General features: G+C 41.0%; 1 protein-coding gene across 3 annotated transcripts in view; it reads left to right on the top strand.

Annotated features, from left to right (window-relative positions):
• DNAJB12 (DnaJ heat shock protein family (Hsp40) member B12) overlaps positions 1–18888 on the top strand; it is a 56090-nt gene that overhangs the window by 16972 nt on the left and 20230 nt on the right. For all 3 annotated transcript variants that reach the window (XM_060768824.2, XM_060768823.2, XM_067465700.1), the window contains exons 4-6: positions 8618–8797; positions 16149–16228; positions 18629–18738. In XM_060768824.2, coding sequence (XP_060624807.2) covers positions 8618–8797; positions 16149–16228; positions 18629–18738 — 370 coding nt within the window. The remainder of the gene's footprint in view (positions 1–8617; positions 8798–16148; positions 16229–18628; positions 18739–18888) is intronic.

The raw sequence follows: 18888 nt of genomic DNA, 5'->3' as shown, positions 1-18888 counted from the left end.
AAGAGCTCAGGATAATGCATGCAAATTAAAGAGGAGCAACATATTTTTAGGGATGTTTCGGGGTTTTATATTGTTATATGGTATGAATTATAATGCATCTATAATTCATATAACTCAGCACACCATTTTAAAATGAGAAATGCAAGATGAAATATGCCATTACAGATTTAGAGGCATAACAATTCCTCAACAATGAGACAAAAACACAAGTCAATTGAAAACCTCTAAATTTTAAATTTGACATTCATGTTTGTTCCCTGCCTGGGCAGAGATAGAGAGGAGGGGTTGATTTGTATCAGAAAAATAAAAAAGATTGGTGCCAGTTGTGCCTCTCTTGAAATTTGAAACTCTCAGTCCCATGACTGAGAAGTCCTTCGTAAATGCATAATGTATTTTTGTCACTGGTAGCATCATTTGAAGGGCTTTCTGAATACTTCATATGTGTATAGCATGGTATGGAAACAGACTCTTTGGATATTTGGACTCTAAACTGTTTGAAGATTTAAAGATGATCACGAGAAATTTGAATTGTGCTCATTCTCAGAGAACCCAATAGACTTCCTTCAGGACTGAATAAATTTTAGCCCAATTTAAAATTGCAGCACTATATCCCCTTATCTGTGAAACCCTATGAAAGTCAGTGTACATTCATTCAGAGGCAGCCATACTTGCAAATATGCAAGCTCAGTTCAACAGAATGGGAATTGCTCTGATGTCATTCATGCAATTGTTCTTGTTGTTTTTGCTGGGAGAAAATTTATACCTATATATTTAGGGAGTAGAACTACTTCCATCTCAACAGCTTCTTTACTATTATAGATTGTTCATCTTCCGGTCCCAATTCAAGGTGCAGGTGCTTACCTACAAAGGCCTAAATGGTTTGGGACCCGCGTACCTGCGTGACCGCATCTCCATATATGAAACCACGCGTTCCCTTCGATCATCTGGAGAGGCCCTTCTCACGATCCCACCTGCGTCACAGGCGCGTTTGGTGGGGACGAGGGACAGGGCCTTCTCTGTGGTGGCCCCCCAACTCTGGAACTCTCTTCCCAAGGACATCAGACAAGCCCCAACGCTGGCTGTCTTTAGGAAGAGCTTGGAGACCTGGCTGTTCCAGTGTGCCTTTCCAGAATAGGAAACTCCTGGCATCAAGTCCCAAATGCACTTTGTTAGAGATTCAGAAATATTTGCACATTGCACCTACCTCCAAATATCCCTACATTTCACTTGTCAAGTCTAGCACTTTTAAATTTTGTCTATTACACTGGCCCGGCCCTTGGTTTTTAAATGCATCACTTTGTCATTGTTTTTATTGTTTAATGCCTTGCGTGATGTTTTTATTTGCTTATGACTTTTATTATGTATGTGTATGTTATTGTTTGTTGGCGGACTTGGCCTTTGTAAGCCGCATCGAGTCCTTCGGGAGATTTTGCAAGGTATAAATATAGTTAATAATAATAATAATAATAATAATTGTAACTCAAAAACAACCTTTGGTTTAGTTCAAAGACAGCAAAATCAAAACCAGAAGTTCTCTTTATTTATAAATTCAAGAAAAAAATGATTTCCTGAATAGGAACAATTTATAAATCATTATAATAACTATTAATAATAATAGTGTGAATCATAAGAAGTTTATCATTTAATTAAGGATTAGTGATATAGAATTATTAGGAAACTGTTTTCTTTTTAGTAGTCAAAAGTGCAACCTAACCTAGGTGTAAATCTCCATTCTGCCATTTGGTAACCTTTGGCTAATCATTAGTTTTCATCCTAACCTTCTTCACATGATGATTATGAAAATAAACAGTAAGGGAGTTGGACTATGCTACTTTGAAGCACCAGGAAGGGATATAATATATGTGTGTATATGTGTGTGAGAGAGAAATACTTGTGAGGAGGTGCCTGGAGCTCCAGGACATGGTTTTTATAAGAATATAGAGTTAGAGGAGACTCCAAAAGACCATCAAGTCCTGCCCCCCACCCCACCCCTAGCCAGGCAGGAGGACACCGTCCAGACCCTCCTGGCTGGTGGCCATCTAGCCTCTGCTTGAAAGCCTCCAGAGAAGGAGGGGGGTTCCACTGGATTCCGAGGCAACTTGTTCCACTGTTGGACAGCTCTTGTTGTCAGGGGGTTCTTCCTGATGTTTAGGTGGAATATTTTTCTGTGCAGTTTGGATCCATTGGTCCATTGTGTCCTAGTCTCTGGAGCTTTAATTTTTGTATGGCTCTTAAATTTATGTTTACTTTATATTTGTTGTTGATATGGCATCAAACTATTGCCTTTTGTAAAGCCGCTCTAAGTCCCTTTTGGGGTGAGAAGAGCGGGATATAAATACAATAACTAAATAAATACACACAGTCCCTGAGTTACAACCATCCAACATACAAATGACTCCTAGTTAAGAACGGTGGTGAAACAACAGAAAGTGAGAAAAATCTACCCCTCAGAAGGAAAATTCACTCCTGAAATAGTTATCATGGGGAAAAGGTGTTTTCACTGAAGTTTTCTCACCAATCCTCATTTCCACAACAAGCCAATTTTTCGAAATCCAGTTATTACAGGGACAGGAATCATAGAATCATAGAGTTGGAAGAGACCTTATGGGCCATCCAGTCCAACCCCCTACCAAGAAGCAGGAATATTGCATTCAAAGCACCCCTGACATATGGCCATCTAGCCTCTGTTTAAAAACCTCCAAAGAAGGAGCCTCCACCACACTCTGGGGCAGAGAGTTCCACTGCTGAACGGCTCTCACAGGAAGTTCTTCCTCGTGTTCAGATGGAATCTCCTTTCTTGTAGTTTGAAGCCATTGATCCTCGTCCTAGTCTCCAGGGAAGCAAAAAACAAGCTTCTCCCTCCTCCCTATGACTTCCTTTCACATATTTATACATGGCTATCATATCTCCTCTCAGCCTTCTCTTCTTCAGGCTAAACATGCCCAGCTCCTTAAGCCACTCCTCATAGGGCTTGTTCTCCAGTGAGATGACATCTTTTGAACAGGTCCACAGACAGCAAAATAAATGTTACAGGGGTGTTAAGCCTTCCCTATGTTATCCAGAGCTGAAATATACATATAATTGGCTAGAATTATACTCTAAAAATGTACCTGTTCTGACTTAGATACAAATTCAACTTAAGAACAAACCTACAGAACCTATAGGTTCTGTCTGTGACATGGGAACTGCCTGAACTGTAAATATACCTGTATTGATATATAATGAGAAGGGGGGGGGTTGTAAATTAGGTTGATGATGATCATAATAATAATGATTTATTTATTACCCGCCTCTCCTTGTGGTTCGAAGCAGGGTAGAACATGGTTAAAACAGCGAGGTAAAACAAAACACTATTTACATACATAAAAAAAAAACACACCGCTAACTTGGGGACTGACTGAACTGCAAATATAACTATATCTATATATATATAGTGAGTGAGAGAGACATTGAAAATGAGGTTGATGATGATGATAATTACTACTATTATAATGTATTGGTTTATTTATTGTCCGCCTTCTTTCAGTTCACAGCAGGGTACCATATAGTTAAAACAGTGAAGTAAAACAAAGCACTATTAAAATACATAAAACATCTATACACAGGTAAAATACAGCTTAAAAATTGACAATAAAATGCACATTAAAATTGACAGGGTAGGTCTTCAGTTGTATCTTAAATTTTGACAGCTGATTTAGCTCTTCTGGCAGATAATTCCACAGCCTTGCGGAGGCCGATAATAAAAGATATACAATTTAAGTTTCCAAACACAAACTGCAATGGAAAGCACTGCCATGGGCTCTATTGGGTTCTTTTGGGACAGAAAAGGGCTCTGATGACATAGATTGGGATCTGATTAAATCTGCACTTGCCTATCCAGACACTCGGCTGGCATTGGGTATCAAACTGTGGTATTCAAAGTGGCAAAAGGTAGAATTCTTCACCTGCAGAGTTTATATTATTTACTGAGAGCTTTACCAAGAGATGCATGTCACAACTTGAGGAATGGGAGCACAAAGCTAGATAGCACTTATCTTTAGCAGGGACATCTTTCATGGGATTATCTTCATCCAATCCCATTTCAGTGGTCCCTTTATCTTTCCCATGTTCGTATTCCTTCTGCCTGCTAAAGTTCATTTCTGTGACTTTAGAGCACGGAAAGAGTGACACTCGAAATTTCTTGGTTAATATTTTTCTGCCACGTACGTCAACTGGTGTTTTTAGTGCTCCATTTCTCAGTGACCGCTGATAAGTATGACATTTCTGTCTTCAGACCTTCTTTTATTCAGTCATGTTTCTCTGCTTGTTTGGTGTACATTGGTAAGGAAATGAAAAACGATTTCCAGGATTAGAGTGTAGAAACACAATAGTTGTATCTTCAGTAAAATCAAAAAATGTAATACACACCATTTTGGTTAAAAAGTTGTAAATCAAATAACTTTGCAACTACCTTGAAAGTTTGACTACATTTAAGAATACATATTTCTTATTTATTTATTTATTTATTTATTTATAGTGTCAGAAGCAAATTGAGAATACAGTTATCTATATAAATAAAAACGTAATGTTCATTTGTGGAGTTAACTCAAAAACCCCTGGACGAATTAGCACTAAAATTGGCAGCAAAACACATACTAATCCAATCTATGTCTTTCAAACAAAAAAACCTTTAAAAATGAAGGGGAAATAACTTTATAATTCCCCCCCCCCCAGAAAAAAATACCTAACAGAGCATGCGCAAAAGCCCCCCTCCCCAGTGCGCAAGAAGACTGACGCACCAACCGTTGTGAGGGAAGAGAAGCCTAGCCATGGAATCCCTTTCCAAGCAGAAAGGCAGAGTCCACTTTCTTTTGGGGAGGGGAGGGATTGAGGAAAGGAAAGAAGGAAGGAGAGACAGAGTGTGTGGAGGCTTGGCGAGGCAAGCCCCGGCAGCATCTGGGGCCACCGTAGAGGCTCCCTGAGGCCCAAGTGGCTACCAGGCAACCCTCCCCCCAAAATTGGAGGATTGCAAGGAAAGCCTGGCTGTTGGGGGACACCACAACGTGAGGAACTGCATTAAGAGGTTGTGTGGCATTAAAAAAGTTTAGAAACACTTCTTAAGACGTTCTATAAAAATAAATAAAATACTGTCCGTGTATTTATGATTAACATAAATCAAAAACCACTGGGCAAATAATCACCAAATTTGGACAAAATACATATATCAGGCCAACAAGTGATCATTACTTATAAAAACACTGAAAAACACAGTAGAAGAGACTTAAAAAACCAAAATTACAATGCATGCACAAAACAACATATTTACACATATACACAAATATATACACACATATACATATATACACACAAAAATACATATACACAGTCTGGGCCATAGCAACGCATGGCAGGGGACAGCTATTAATGTATAAAAAACCATAAACAAAGTTAAAAACTTGGCATTATGCTAGATTTCCCTTGACCAGAAGCTGGCCACTTCAAGTACCTCTGGTGTCGCTGTGAGAAGATCCTCCATTGTGCATATGGCAGGACTCAGACCACATTCTAGTAGGTGGTCTGTGGTTTGCTCTTCTCCACACTTGCATGTCGTGGACACCACTTTATAGCTCCATTTCTTGAGATTAGCTCTGCATCTCGTGCCAGAGCACAGTCTGTCCACCACCTTCCAAATCACCCTGTCTTCTGTGTGCCCAGGAGGGAGTATCCCATCCGATCTCAGCCACCAATTGAGGTTCCGGGTTTTATTTATTTATTTATTTATTTCTGCTACTTATACCCCGCCACTTTTGTACTCTTGCTTGCTGAGATGTTCCTGCAAGTATCTCTGTAGATCTTAGGAAGCTATTTCTTCCTGGAATAGCCTTTGACCATGATTTTTGGATTATGTGATTTTAACATTTATATTAATATGTTTTTAACTCCACGTTTTAATGTTTAAATGTTGTTTACTTTTTATGATCTAATTGATTGTTATATGTTATTGTTGTTTTATGTTAGGTTTCATATGTATGTGAGGCATTAAATTTTGCCATAAATATGTTGGAAACGGCTTTGAGTCCATCCCCCCCCCCCTTTCCGGGGTGAGAAAAGCAGGTTTAAGGCATTGACTTGCTGAACCTTGCAAATGATCACTCCTTATGATTTATTTTTTGTTCTGTCCATTTGAAATATTGTTTGTAACACACTGCAAGGTTCACTCCTATAATCAGGTTTTATTGTTTGATTGTAGGATTACTAGTGTTGTGTCTACTATTTAATCAAAAAATGTGTCAATCTAGTCCTAAACATCTGGGAACTACAGACAGGAAAATGCGAGTCAAGGACAGTTTCCTGTAAGGAGAGAGAATGGAATTGAGAAATCAAGACGTCAGAATAGAGTAAATAAGAAATATAACATGTACCAATAGTTAAACAGAAACCATAGCAGACCAAATGTAATAACACTGGGGAGCTCAGATCACTGACTGGACCTTGTTTGGCACTTTTCCATTGCTTCAGATGGCCTCTGTGCCCTAGGTCTTTGTATGAACTCTATTTCTTTACCTGAATTGTACCATGGTTTTGCAGATGTAATTTGATACAGCAGTCTTTCCAAAGAAAAAATACTCAGTTTATTATTATTACTTGATCTATTTAGTGGCTAAAAAGAAATGTAGGAAACTTGGAGCCCTACTGATGTTGGGTTGAAAATCCCATCAGCTCTGCTGGCTAAATATATTTGATAAAGAACAAAATACATTTGCATCCTCATGTGCTAAACCCAGTTGTTAGTCCCAGATTTCTTCAATGCACTGAATCAACGTGACTCATTCAGGATCTATTACATCTAGGTGAGGCCAACAAGTGAAGCTAACAGATTTAGCCTCACATAATTCTTTCATTGCTGGACAGCACTTCTGACAGTTTGTACGGGATCAGATGTATGAAATCTACAAATAGATACCTGCTGTAGAAAAAGTACAGTTCTAGGTTCCCACCAACTGAACTCCTTTTTTTGTTTAAGGGATGCATAACAAAGACCTTTGAAACAGATCTTCAAGTATGGAGTCATACAAAAGTTTGATAGTGTGGAGAAAAGCCAGGGGAGCTTTTGCACAATTAAAACTTGTGTGCCAGCTGTGCCCGTACCTTGGGAAATCAGACTTGGCCGTGGTGGTCCATGCTCTCATTATATCTAGGATAGACTACTGCAACGCACTCTATGTGGGGTTGCCTTTGAAGACTGCTCAGAAGCTTCAAATAGTCCAACGAGAGGCAACCAGGTTAATAACTGGGGCAGCATACAGGGAGCATACAACTCCCATGTTACGCCAGCTCCACTGGCTGCCAGTTTGCTACCGGGCACAATTCAAAGTGTTGGCTTTGGCCTATAAAGCCCTAAACGGCCCTGGCCCAATTTACCTGTCCAAACGCATCTCCCCCTATGAACCCTTATGGAGATTAAGATCTTCTGGGGAGGCTCTGCTCTCCTTCCTGCCATTGTCACAGGCGCGATTGGTGGGGATGAGCGACAGGGCCTTCTCCGTGATTGCCCCCCGGCTATGGAACTCCTTTCCTGGTGAGATCAGATCGGCCCCCTCTCTCCTGTCCTTCAAAAGAACTTGGCTGTGGGACCAAGCTTTTGGGACAGTGCAATAAAGCAGCGATAGGAAACTTTACCAGGCCAATTAGATTTGACACAGATAACCAAGACAGTTTTAAACAGTGTATTTTAATGTTTTGATAAATGTTTTTAATGTTTATGTAAGCATATAATGAATTCTTGTCCCGTCACTGAATGTTTACTATATATATGCAATGCTCCGCCCTGAGTCCCCTTCGGTGTGAGAAGGGTGGAATATAAATGTTTGAAATAAATAAATTATTATTATTCAGATGCCATATTATGAATAGTCAACATATTTCATATGTGTTGAGTCACTGATTTTACCAATCCTGTAAAGTATATTTATTTATTAGTTATTTACTTCATTTATACCCCGCCTTTCTCACCCCGCAGGAGACTCAAGGTGGCTTACAAACTCTGGCAAAAATTCAATGCCACATAATAAAAAAACCCATAAAACAAACCATATCAAACTATAAAACAGTTAAAACATATAAACAATTAACATACATAAAAGCAATAAAACAAATTAAAAAAACATAACAGATTAAAAGCATAACAAAGTGCCAAGTCTTGGTTTCCTTATTTATTGACTTTTTCTTGGTGTTTATTCAAACTGTTGAGGTCAATTCCATGCTATCTTATTCTCCTAACACATGTGTAAAGAGCCAGATCTTTAGCCTTTTCCTGAAGACTAAGAGTGATGGGGCCAGCCTGATGTCACTGGGGAGTTCCACAATGGAGGGGCCACCACTGAGAACGCCTTGCCTCTTGTCCCTACTAGTCGTACTTGTGAGGGGGTGGGACCAAGAGCAGGGCCTCCCCAGCCAATCTTAAGGGTCTAGTTGGCTCATAAAGGGAGATACGTTCGGACAGAACCTCCATGGCGTTCTTGTGTGACAGGCTTGTGTCTGGGGAGAAAGGATGCAGGACTTCCATTTCCACCTTTGATTAATGTTACCTTTTCCCCATGGAAAGAATCTAACCATGTTCTTCTTCCTTGCATTTTAGCCATTGGTAATGCGTATGCAGTATTGAGTAACCCAGAGAAGAGGAAGCAGTATGACCAGTTCGGAGATGCCAAAATCAGTCCCACGCGACACAGCCCTACAGATTTCAACCGAGGGTTTGAGGCTGACATCTCTCCAGAGGATCTCTTCAATATGTTTTTCGGTGGAGGCTTTCCTTCTAGTAAGCCTAAATGTGATTGTAGAGCGCGGTTGTAAGGGGAATGGGACATCCCTTAGTTGGCTTCTTCTTGAACCAAAGTAGAAGCATCTCATGCATAAATCTATTTGCCCCTTTTAGTAAATCTATGCCAGATGAAACCCTTTAGCTCAGTGGTTCTCAACCTGGGGTCCCCAGATGTTTTTGGCCTTCAACTCCCAGAAATCCTAACAGCTGGTAAACTGGCTGGGATTTCTGGGAGTTGGAGGCCAAAAACATCTGGGGACCCCAGGTTGAGAACCACTGCTTTAGCTGACAAAATGGTAGCCTGTGGTAATATGTTCTATGTATTAGATTTTCTAGCAAAGAATGTCATTCGAGACAGGAATTCCTGGAATCCTTGGGAAAGATATTTGCTTGTAGTATTGGAAAATGTTTCCTTTTCTGAGAATGCTTCCTTTCTCCTGTGTCAGATATGACTCAATATAATGAAAATTGTTCTGACCCAATGTACCTTCCTGTTCTTTGAGGTAGCTCTAAAATAGCACTACTCTGCCACATAATTGAAAATGGCATTTCTGAGTGAAAAGATTTGGTCATTATAAGATGTGTTTCGCTGAATGTTCAAGGGATGGGGAAGGAAAATATTTTCCTTTCTTCTCAAAGAAGAATTACCCCTCCCCCTTTAATTCAGAGATAAGGAACATGTGTCCTTCCATGTGTTAATGGACCCTAACACCCTTCAGGAGTAAGGATGCTAGAAATTACAGTCCAACCACATCTGGAGCATCATATGTCCCCCATTAATAGCTTACATAGTAGAAAGATTTTTTAAGGCCCAATATTTAATTCAAGATGCCGGCTGGATTTTGCTAAATAGATAATATATTCCTGACAGCATGTTACTTGGCATTTTCTTGCTTGAATGTGTTTCTTTTAAGCTTTGTTTGCCAGCAATGTGCCTGCTCTCTGTTAGTGATACAACATAATCTTGGCTTTAAAGGGGGGAGGGGGTGGACTTCCATTCACTGGTTGCTTCTCCAAATCTTGGTACTCAGGTGGTAAGAGCAATGAATCTGACCTAGTTATTTGTTTGTCCGTTAGGACACAGGGCGCATCCAGACAGCACCTAAAGTGCACACCCTCCCACGTTTTCACATGAGGCGTTCAAACGATGTCCCACGTAAAAACAAATGCTTTTGGGCCAAAGCAGGAAAACCCTGCTTTGCTCTAAAGTAATTTATCAGCTGGAAAGACCTGGGTCTTCTTGAAAAAACATTAGGAAGAACTTCCTGACTGTGAGAGCTGTTCAGCAGTGGAACTCTCTGCCCTGGAGTGTGGTGGAGGCTCCTTCTTTGGAAGCTTTTGAACCAGTGGTTCTCAACCTGGGGTCCCCAGATGTTTTTGGCCTACAACTCCCAGAAATCTCAGCCAGTTTAACAGCTGTTAGGATTTCTGGGAGTTGTAGGCTAAAAACATCTGGGGACCCCAGGTTGAGAACCACTGGATGGCCATCTGTCGAGGGTGCTTTGAATGCAGTCTTCCTGCTTGGCAGGAGGTTGGACTGGATGGCCGATGAGGTCGCTTCCAACTCTATGATTCTATGACCTGGATCTTTCCAGCTGTGGGCAGTGTCTGGACTGCCCCCTCTAAGGGGGCTATCCGCACAACCCTCTCGTGTTTTCTGGGCTCCATCAGAAGGGGCTCTAATGCTTCCCTCAGACCCCCCAGAAAAGCCTTAAAAATAAAATAATTTACCTAGCTGCCCTTCCCCCTTCTCCGGAGCTCTCCCGGTGCGTGTCGTGTCAGCAGAAGGGGGCGGGGAGCTCCTCCCCTATTTATTTATTTATTTGCCGTATTTATATACCACCTTTCTCAGCCCGAAGGCGACTCTAGGCAGTTTACAGTCTGCACAATTCGATGCCCCCAACAACCTAAAATACAATTTAAAACATTTTGCATATAATATAAAAACCATACAAAATCAATAAAAACATAAATTCTCAGCGTCTTCTTACTAAAAACATTTTCCAGTGGCATCGTTCAGTCATTCCATAGATCTCTATTTGTCTGTTATTCGGAAATGCGTGCTCGAAAAGCCGGGTTTTAACTTGGTTACAAAATGTTAGGAGGGAGGGGGCCAATCTAATATCCTTAAGAAGGGCCTCATTGGTGCGTCATTTCTACGCGCTAAGAGAGTTACAGAGAAAGGGAAATGGTGGCCGGGTAAGTTATTTTAATTTTTAAGTTTTTCTGGGGGCTTTTGTTTAGTGTCCTGGTGCTCTGCTTGAAAGTCCGGCAGGGCATCTGGACACCTTCCCCAGAAAAGCACGAGCTTTCTGGGCTGTGTGCAGACTTCAATGCAAGTCCAATCACATTTTTAAAACCCGATTGGAATCGCATTAAAGTGTTGTCTGGAACCGCCCACAGTGAAGCTGCACATTTCGTTATTGATTTGACAAGTAGCATTTTCTAATTACTTTTTAAGTTACTTTCAAAGCATATTAAAAGAAGCATTTTGACAGAAATTCACATGAATCCTAGGGCACGTGTGTCAAACGCAAGGCCCGTGGACCAAATCCGGCCTGTGAGGTCATTTTATGTGGCCTGTGACATTTTCAATGGCAAGGCAATACAGTTACCTTTATACAATCTTGCAATTACTAGTTGAAGACAACCATAAGGCTGATGAAAATGAGTTTGGCACCCCTATCCTAGGGGATCTTCCCCGAAGTAATCGAAAATAACAGACAGCATTGTAATGAGTAGCAGTGACAACCACAAATTATTTTTCCAAGCACTATAACAAACGATTGAAAGAAAAGTCAACCATAGATGAACTTTACAAGTTTTGTTTCTGTTTTTCTGTGCTAAAGTGGATGGAAAGAAGCATGCCTGGCAGAAAAAAATTGGATGGGCTCATCTCACACTTCTTGCATTCCATCTGTTGGTTCTTTTGTCCCACAAATTTAATTCAGAAGCTGTACTCTCAACTATCTGGAATTGATCTGAGCAGTTTCTTTTAATCACATCTTAGCCCAATAATGGGTGCAGTTTATAGGAAACGGCTTGGCATCTCTATCTCCATCTGAACCTGTTCTAAAGAAATTCTTGTGCACATAAGTCAGATAAGATAGTAACACTTTTTCTGGACTGTAACACTTGAAGTTGTGGGTGGACACATTAAAACGTTATGCTATCTTCAGGTCAGAATTTGGACAATGCCTTTGTCAACTCAAGCAGACTCTACTCATGGAAATGTATTGTGATATAATTATTGTTTGCGGCTAGAATATTTGGAAAAGACAAGCCTAACAACTCTCCAGCTCTTACAGTTTGGGATTTTTCCCCTTGGCTACTTGGATGATATTTGTGATTGAAAAGCTTCCTCTGAATTGAAGCCTTGTTTTAAATGGAATGCCTTGCATGCCACAAGTCAGAACTCTGTAGTCCACAAACGGGGCTATCATCTTTATTCAGAAAAAAAAAACACAGCTGTTTGTTGCCTGTGCTTTGTTCAGCCTCAAAACGGAACCTTGACTAACTTCTCTATGTTTGTGCCTTTATCTATATAAATAAAATGTAATGTTAGTTTGTGGGATTTACATAACTCAAAAACCATTGGACGAATTGATACCAAATTTGGCCACAAGACACCTACTAACTCAAGAAGTGACCATCACTCAAAAAATGATTTTGTCATTTGGGAGTTGTAGTTGCTGGGATTTATAGTTCACCTACAATCAAAGAGCATTCTGAACTCCACCAACAATGGAATTGAACCAAACTTGGCACACCGAACTCCCGTGATCAACAGAAAATACTGGAAGGGTTTGGTGGGTGTTGACTTTGAGTTTGGGAGTTGTAGTTCACCTACACCCAGAGAGCACTGTGGACTCAAACAATGATGGATCTGGACCAAACTTGGCACAAATACTCCATATGCACAAATATGAAAACAGATAGAGTTTGGGGAAAATAGACCTTGACATTTGGGGGTTGTAGTTACTGGGATTTATAGTTCACCTACAATCAAAGAGAATTCTGAACCCCACCAACAACAGAATTGGGGCAAACTTCCCACACAGAATCCCCATGACCAACAGAAAATACTTAAGGCCATCCAGTCCAACTCCCTTCACCAAGGCAAGAAAACGTAATCAAAGCCCTCCTGACAAAGTGCCGTCTAACCCTAGATATAGATAGATAGATATGATTCACTCACACAGAGATATAGTATCATAGATTTGAAAGGGAAGCTAAAGAAGGACAATTATATGTTGCACGTTCCAAAATATGCAAACCAGACAATCTCCACATCAACACAGACAAAGAAACAACAAGAAATACTGTTTACCCACAAGCATGTACATATATTAGAAACCAACACTTTCTCATTACTTTATTTTCCAGATAACCAGACTGGGCCACAGTTATGGGTGGCAGGGGACGGCTAGTCTATATAAATAAGAATATTAATGTTCATTTGTGAGATTAACATAACTAAAAAACCACTGGACGAATTGACACCAAATTTGGATACAAGACACCTATCAGGCCAACAAGTGACCACCACTAATAAAAACATTGAAAAACACAGCAGAAGAGACTTAACCCCCCCCCCAAAACAAAAAAATGCATTACAACGCATGTGCAAAACCCCATATATACACAAACACACATATATGCACATATACACAAACATATACACACACAAAACACATATACACAGACTGGGCCACAGCAACTGGGCCACAGGGGACAGCTAGTAAATATTTAAAAATATTGTGCTGTACAGAAGTTGCTCCCAGTGTGTAAGTGGATGCAGTGCTCAGTGGTTTATTATCATCCCATTTCAGAAAGGTGGTCAATTGGCCAGGTATTTATTTATCATATCAGAAGCGAGTTTGGTGTACAGTTATAATGTATTTAAATACATAAAGTTAAACACTTGGCATTATACTAAATGTCCTTTGACCAGAAGCTGGCCACTTGGAGTGCCTCTGGTGTCACTGTAAGAAGGTCCTCCATTGTGCATATGGCAGGGCTCAGGCTACATTGTAGTAAGTGGTCTGACCACAATGGGCCAGGTGAAAGTGGATTTCAGCATTTTTCAGAATCATAACTAACATGCACAAACAGAGAACTTGAGCTCAGCAGAACATCCACAGCGGGACTAGTGCATGTTCCATTTTCAAAGCACTCATAAACATTGATATGCTGTGTATGATCGCTTTCATTCTTGCACATTGTAAGCATTTAGATAATCTGGAAGGGCTCACCCTACCGGGACTCTTCCTATCTGACTGTTTCTTGGCTTGGGCTTTAAAGGCAGCTAGAAAAGCACAGCTAAGGAGCAAAGAAGTGCATGTACTTACAGTGGTTTTGGCTTCCTAACTCTATTGATAACATTTGTGTGGGCTTCCAATTGCTATACCCAATAGATTAGGGAGCATTTAGTTTTCTAGCATACCTCATACAGGGTGAGGCAGCATAACTTCCTTTTTTCAAAACCCATTGTATGAATCAGAATTTTTTAAATATAATGTAGGCACATACCTAAAGTTTTGCTTTACGTAGTTTTGAAGATCAAATTAGGTAGATGACGTCCCCCATTCTCCATACACTGAGTAAACCGATTTCTGTCAATTGTCATGACTCTTGCCAGCATAGCAGGCGTTATGTTGGCAATGTCTCCTGGATGTTGGTCTTCAAATCTTGTAGGGTCCTTGGACAGTTAACATAAACACAGGTTTTCAAAAAACCCCATAGAAAAAAATCACAAGGGGCCAAATCTGGAGAGCGGACCGGCCACTCCAAATCCGCTCGAAAAGTATGCCTCAACGGCAAAAGCACACTCCTCACTGTTCGAACGCATGATGGCGACTGAACTGTGTCAGGACAAAACTTTATACTCCCGCCTCTCGAATGAGACCACTAGTGCTCCGCTACGTCTTCAACCAACTGAATGGCATGCATTTTAAAAAAGGAAGTTATGCTGCCTCACCCAGTATTAGAGCCTGGATATTTTAGAGCACTACAGGCAGATCTAGGGAATACTATTGCACCTTGACGTGCTGGTGAGGGGATTCTGGGGATTGTGGTCCTCAAAATTAATACTTCCAAGTTCTGATTAAATCCCCTGTAAAATTTGGACAACCTCTCGAAACAGATGCATAACAGTCAGCACTTGGCTGAGAGAAGATCGGGTAGATATGAAGATTTGCAGGAGCAGGGAGTGGGGACATCCTATGCCATATCCTGGTCCATTTTAGGAAGGTCCCTTTCCCCCTTTCTGCGGGATTGCTTGGCCTGATAAATATCAGTTCTACAAGCTTCAGATGATATCCATTAATAGCTTATGGAGATGTCCAAAGCCCAAATGGTAGGGTAGGTGGGGAACTTACCAAGAATGAGCCCTCAGGGCTCCCAAAAACCAGGAAAGGGATGTGGTGGGAGGGAGCAGCAGGGGTCTTACTTATCCGAGTCTCCCTGGCAGGCCCCACCCTTTATAGAGAGCCCAAAGGAAGACGTCACTGGGAGCCCAGCGCCCCTGCCCGCAACGGGAAGCCTCCGAGAGTGGTGGAGCCTGTCTGGAGGGAACGCCGGGGAGAGCCGCGTGAGATGAACCTCCTGGGAGCTAAGGAGGGAGGGGGTGGCCAAAGAGCAACTCCCTGGGGGTGCTGGCAGAAGATGGGGGTGAGCGGGGAGAGGGCCCAAGAATGTCAAAGGATCCATTGGTCTCAACACCCTCTCACAACAAGCCAAACCCTTACCAGGTGCCTCTTAGAGAGCAGCAGATCCTTGTGAAATGATGCTGAGGTCCTGTACCTACCAGGTCTTGTAAGGAGAGCATAAAATCTTTGATGTTGAAGCAGTCTTGTATTACTCTTGCAATTGGAACAGAGTTCACATCCATAGGCTCTTTTGCAGTTGTGTCTCAACCAATTTTCCTTGGCACTTGTGGGGGCAACGTTAAATTTTCATCCTCCTTTCATACCTTTTTCCAGTGGCACATCAGCCAGTTCTCTATGGATTAAACACTCCCAAATGCTGTACATAAAAGTAGACCACTGTGTTTTCAGAAGAATTAAGCTTCCAAATATTGTGCTCAGGATCTGAGTAGAAGTCCAGTTTAATTTCAGCTAGTTTGAGAAACTGATTTTCCTACTTCTTCCCTTTGTGCCGCCCAATCTTGAGAACTCAATAATGGTAGAGTCAACTCCTGTTATTAAGAACTTCTCCATGCGGTTGATGGCACCCTATTAAACACCATTCCAGAAGTGGAATGTTCTGAATTTCATGGCAATTCCTGAATTGGTAGGCTGAAACAATGTTTCTTCGATTCACAACATGTTTTTTTTCTCCTGTACAGGTAATGTTCATGTATACAGCAATGGCCGAATGCGATATACCTACCACCAGAGACAAGACAGGAGGGAGCACCAAGGCGATGTAAGTTGCAACAAGAAGAAAGGAAGCCCCTTCAAAACCTTTTGCAGTATTTTTTCAGTTAAAAAAAACCTTGTGGTTTGTACCGCTCCATCATAACTATTCTATACACTTTTTTTCACTTTGTCAGCCTAAAGCAGTGGTTCCCAACCTTTTTTTTACCAAGGACCACTTTGACTAGGGACCACTCGCCAACATTAGTACCAAAAGAGTTATAAATCACTAGATTGTTGTAGGTTTTTTCGGGCTATATGGCCATGTTCTAGAGGCATTCTCTCCTGACGTTTCGCCTGCATCTATGGCAAGCATCCTCAGAGGTAGTGAGGTCTGTTGGAACTAGGAAAATTGGGTTTATATATCTATGGAATGACCAGGGTGGGACAAAGAACTCTTGTCTTTTGGAGCTAGGTGTAAATGTTTCAACTGACCACCTTGATTAGCATTTGATGGCCTGGCACTACAACAACCCAGTGATTCTGGCCATGAAAGCCTTTGAAAATACATTGGTCAACTTTAGATTTGGTTGGATTATTTGGGGTGCTGATTCAGAAAATTTCATTGGATAGACCACATCAGCTCTAGTTTCTGATACAGAACATATGCCATCCAGTAGTCGCCATCAGCTCGCCCACAGAAAACCATATTTAATAAGCTTCAGCACTATAAGAAGGTTTTGTGAAACCAGTCGCTCTCATTGCAACTGTGTAGTAACGGTGAGGTCGTGGAAAATATTTTAGTTCTTGCGGACCACTGGTGGTCCACAGACCCCAGGTTGGAAACCACTGGCCTAAAAGTACCCATTGAAAGTCTAGTACTAAATCCTCAGGGCTAATGTGTTTCATTGTTGTCCTGAGCTGCAGCATCAGTTCTCCATGGACTTTGGGCCTTCCCATTGGGGAAAATAATAATAATAAACCTTTATTTGTACCCCGCTACCATCTCCCGAAGGACTCGGTGCAGCTTACAAGAGACCAAGTCCAATTACAACAATAAAACAACAACAACAACAATACAGCAAATTAAAATCAAAAACAAGGCAATAACATTAAACACACAATGACACAATTAAAATCGGTGGCAGGGCCAAATGTAATATTTAAAATTAAAAAGTGCTGGGCATGATCAGGTGAAAGGGGTTTTGGAGAGGGATGGGTATGCAGATATTCTAAATCTCTGATAAAGTGCGTTGGGGACATAATGCATAGAGTTTCCTTATTCTGGGAAGGCACACTGGAACAGCCACGTTTTCCTAAGAATTGCACTAAGAAAATGCCCTAAAAGCCCAGAAATTCAACATGCCTCCAGGAAGCATAGAGTTGGAAGAGACTGTATGAGTCATCCAGTCCAACCCCTTGACATGCAGGAAAAGCACCCCTGACGGATGGCCATTCAGCCTCTGTTTAAAAGCTTTCAAGGAAGAAGCTTCCAACACACTTGGAGGCAGAGAGTTCCACTGTTGAACAGCTCTTATGGTCCAGGTTATAGATACATTCCGCAAAAAAGTAAAGACCTGGTTATTTGTGCAGGCGTTCGAATAATTAGTGCAATGAATGGTAATGACATAGGAATGGAACAATGGATGACGAATCTGGATCATGTTTTTTAGTGAGGAGACGCTAGTGAATGGTTATTATAGTAATTGTGTACTAACTGTGTATTAGATTAGGTTGTTAACTGTTTTTATATTGGTGCATTGAATTTTGCTGTTTCCTGTGTGTTGTGAACCGCTGTGAGTTGCCTCTGGGCTAAGAACAGCGGTATAGAAGTAAATAAATACATACATACATACATAATCACCTATAGCATTTAAGCTTCGCTCTGACATTGTACTCAACAACTTAAGGCAACAAAATATGACAAGATTTATTTATGTTATGGTGTGCCTCCAAGTCATTTCTGATTTAAGACTCGTATCACAACTCTTTTGGTGGGCAGAATTTATTCAGAAGGGGATTGCCTTTCTTTTCACCTTTCTCTGAGACCAAGAAAGTATAACTTCCCCAAGGTCACCCATTGGGTTTCCATGTCTGAGCGAAGATTCAAACCCTAGTCTCCAGTCATAATCCAACACACAAGCCACTATACCGGGCTGGCTCTCATATCTGTATACAGTGAGACATAAATTAATTTCATTAACAAGATACCTTATTATGTACATATATTCCAATTCAAGTGATCAAAAATCCAAAATACTTCTGAACCCAAGCATTTTGAATAACCTGTAGAAATGTGACCCGAGCACTGGATATTATTACAGCTGCCTTGGCAATCTCATTCCATGTTAAATTTATTCTTCTTGTAACCCCCGAGCTGTAAAATGGCTCAGAGTGAGGCAGGAGCGGGCAATGGCAAGCCGTTCTCTGAATACAAATGCACTAACCACCTTTCCTTCCTCTTTTCCAGGGTGGCCTTGGGCTGTTTGTCCAGCTGATGCCTATTCTCATCCTCATCATTGTGTCGGCTCTCAGCCAGATGATGGTCTCCAGTCCACCTTATAGTTTGAGTCACAGACCGTTAGTATATTTGGCACTTATTTATTATTTATTTTATTTTATTTACGATATTTATATGCCACCCTTCTCACCCTGAAGGGGACTCAGAGCGGCTTACAAGATATATATACATACAATACACTATATTATATTATTAGCATAGTACAATAT

The sequence above is a fragment of the Anolis sagrei genome, chromosome 3 (assembly GCF_037176765.1).
Source record: "Anolis sagrei isolate rAnoSag1 chromosome 3, rAnoSag1.mat, whole genome shotgun sequence".
Lineage (NCBI taxonomy): Eukaryota > Metazoa > Chordata > Lepidosauria > Squamata > Dactyloidae > Anolis > Anolis sagrei.
The sequence above is the reverse complement of the archived record's forward strand: the minus strand, read 5'-3'. Positions and strand labels throughout refer to the sequence as shown.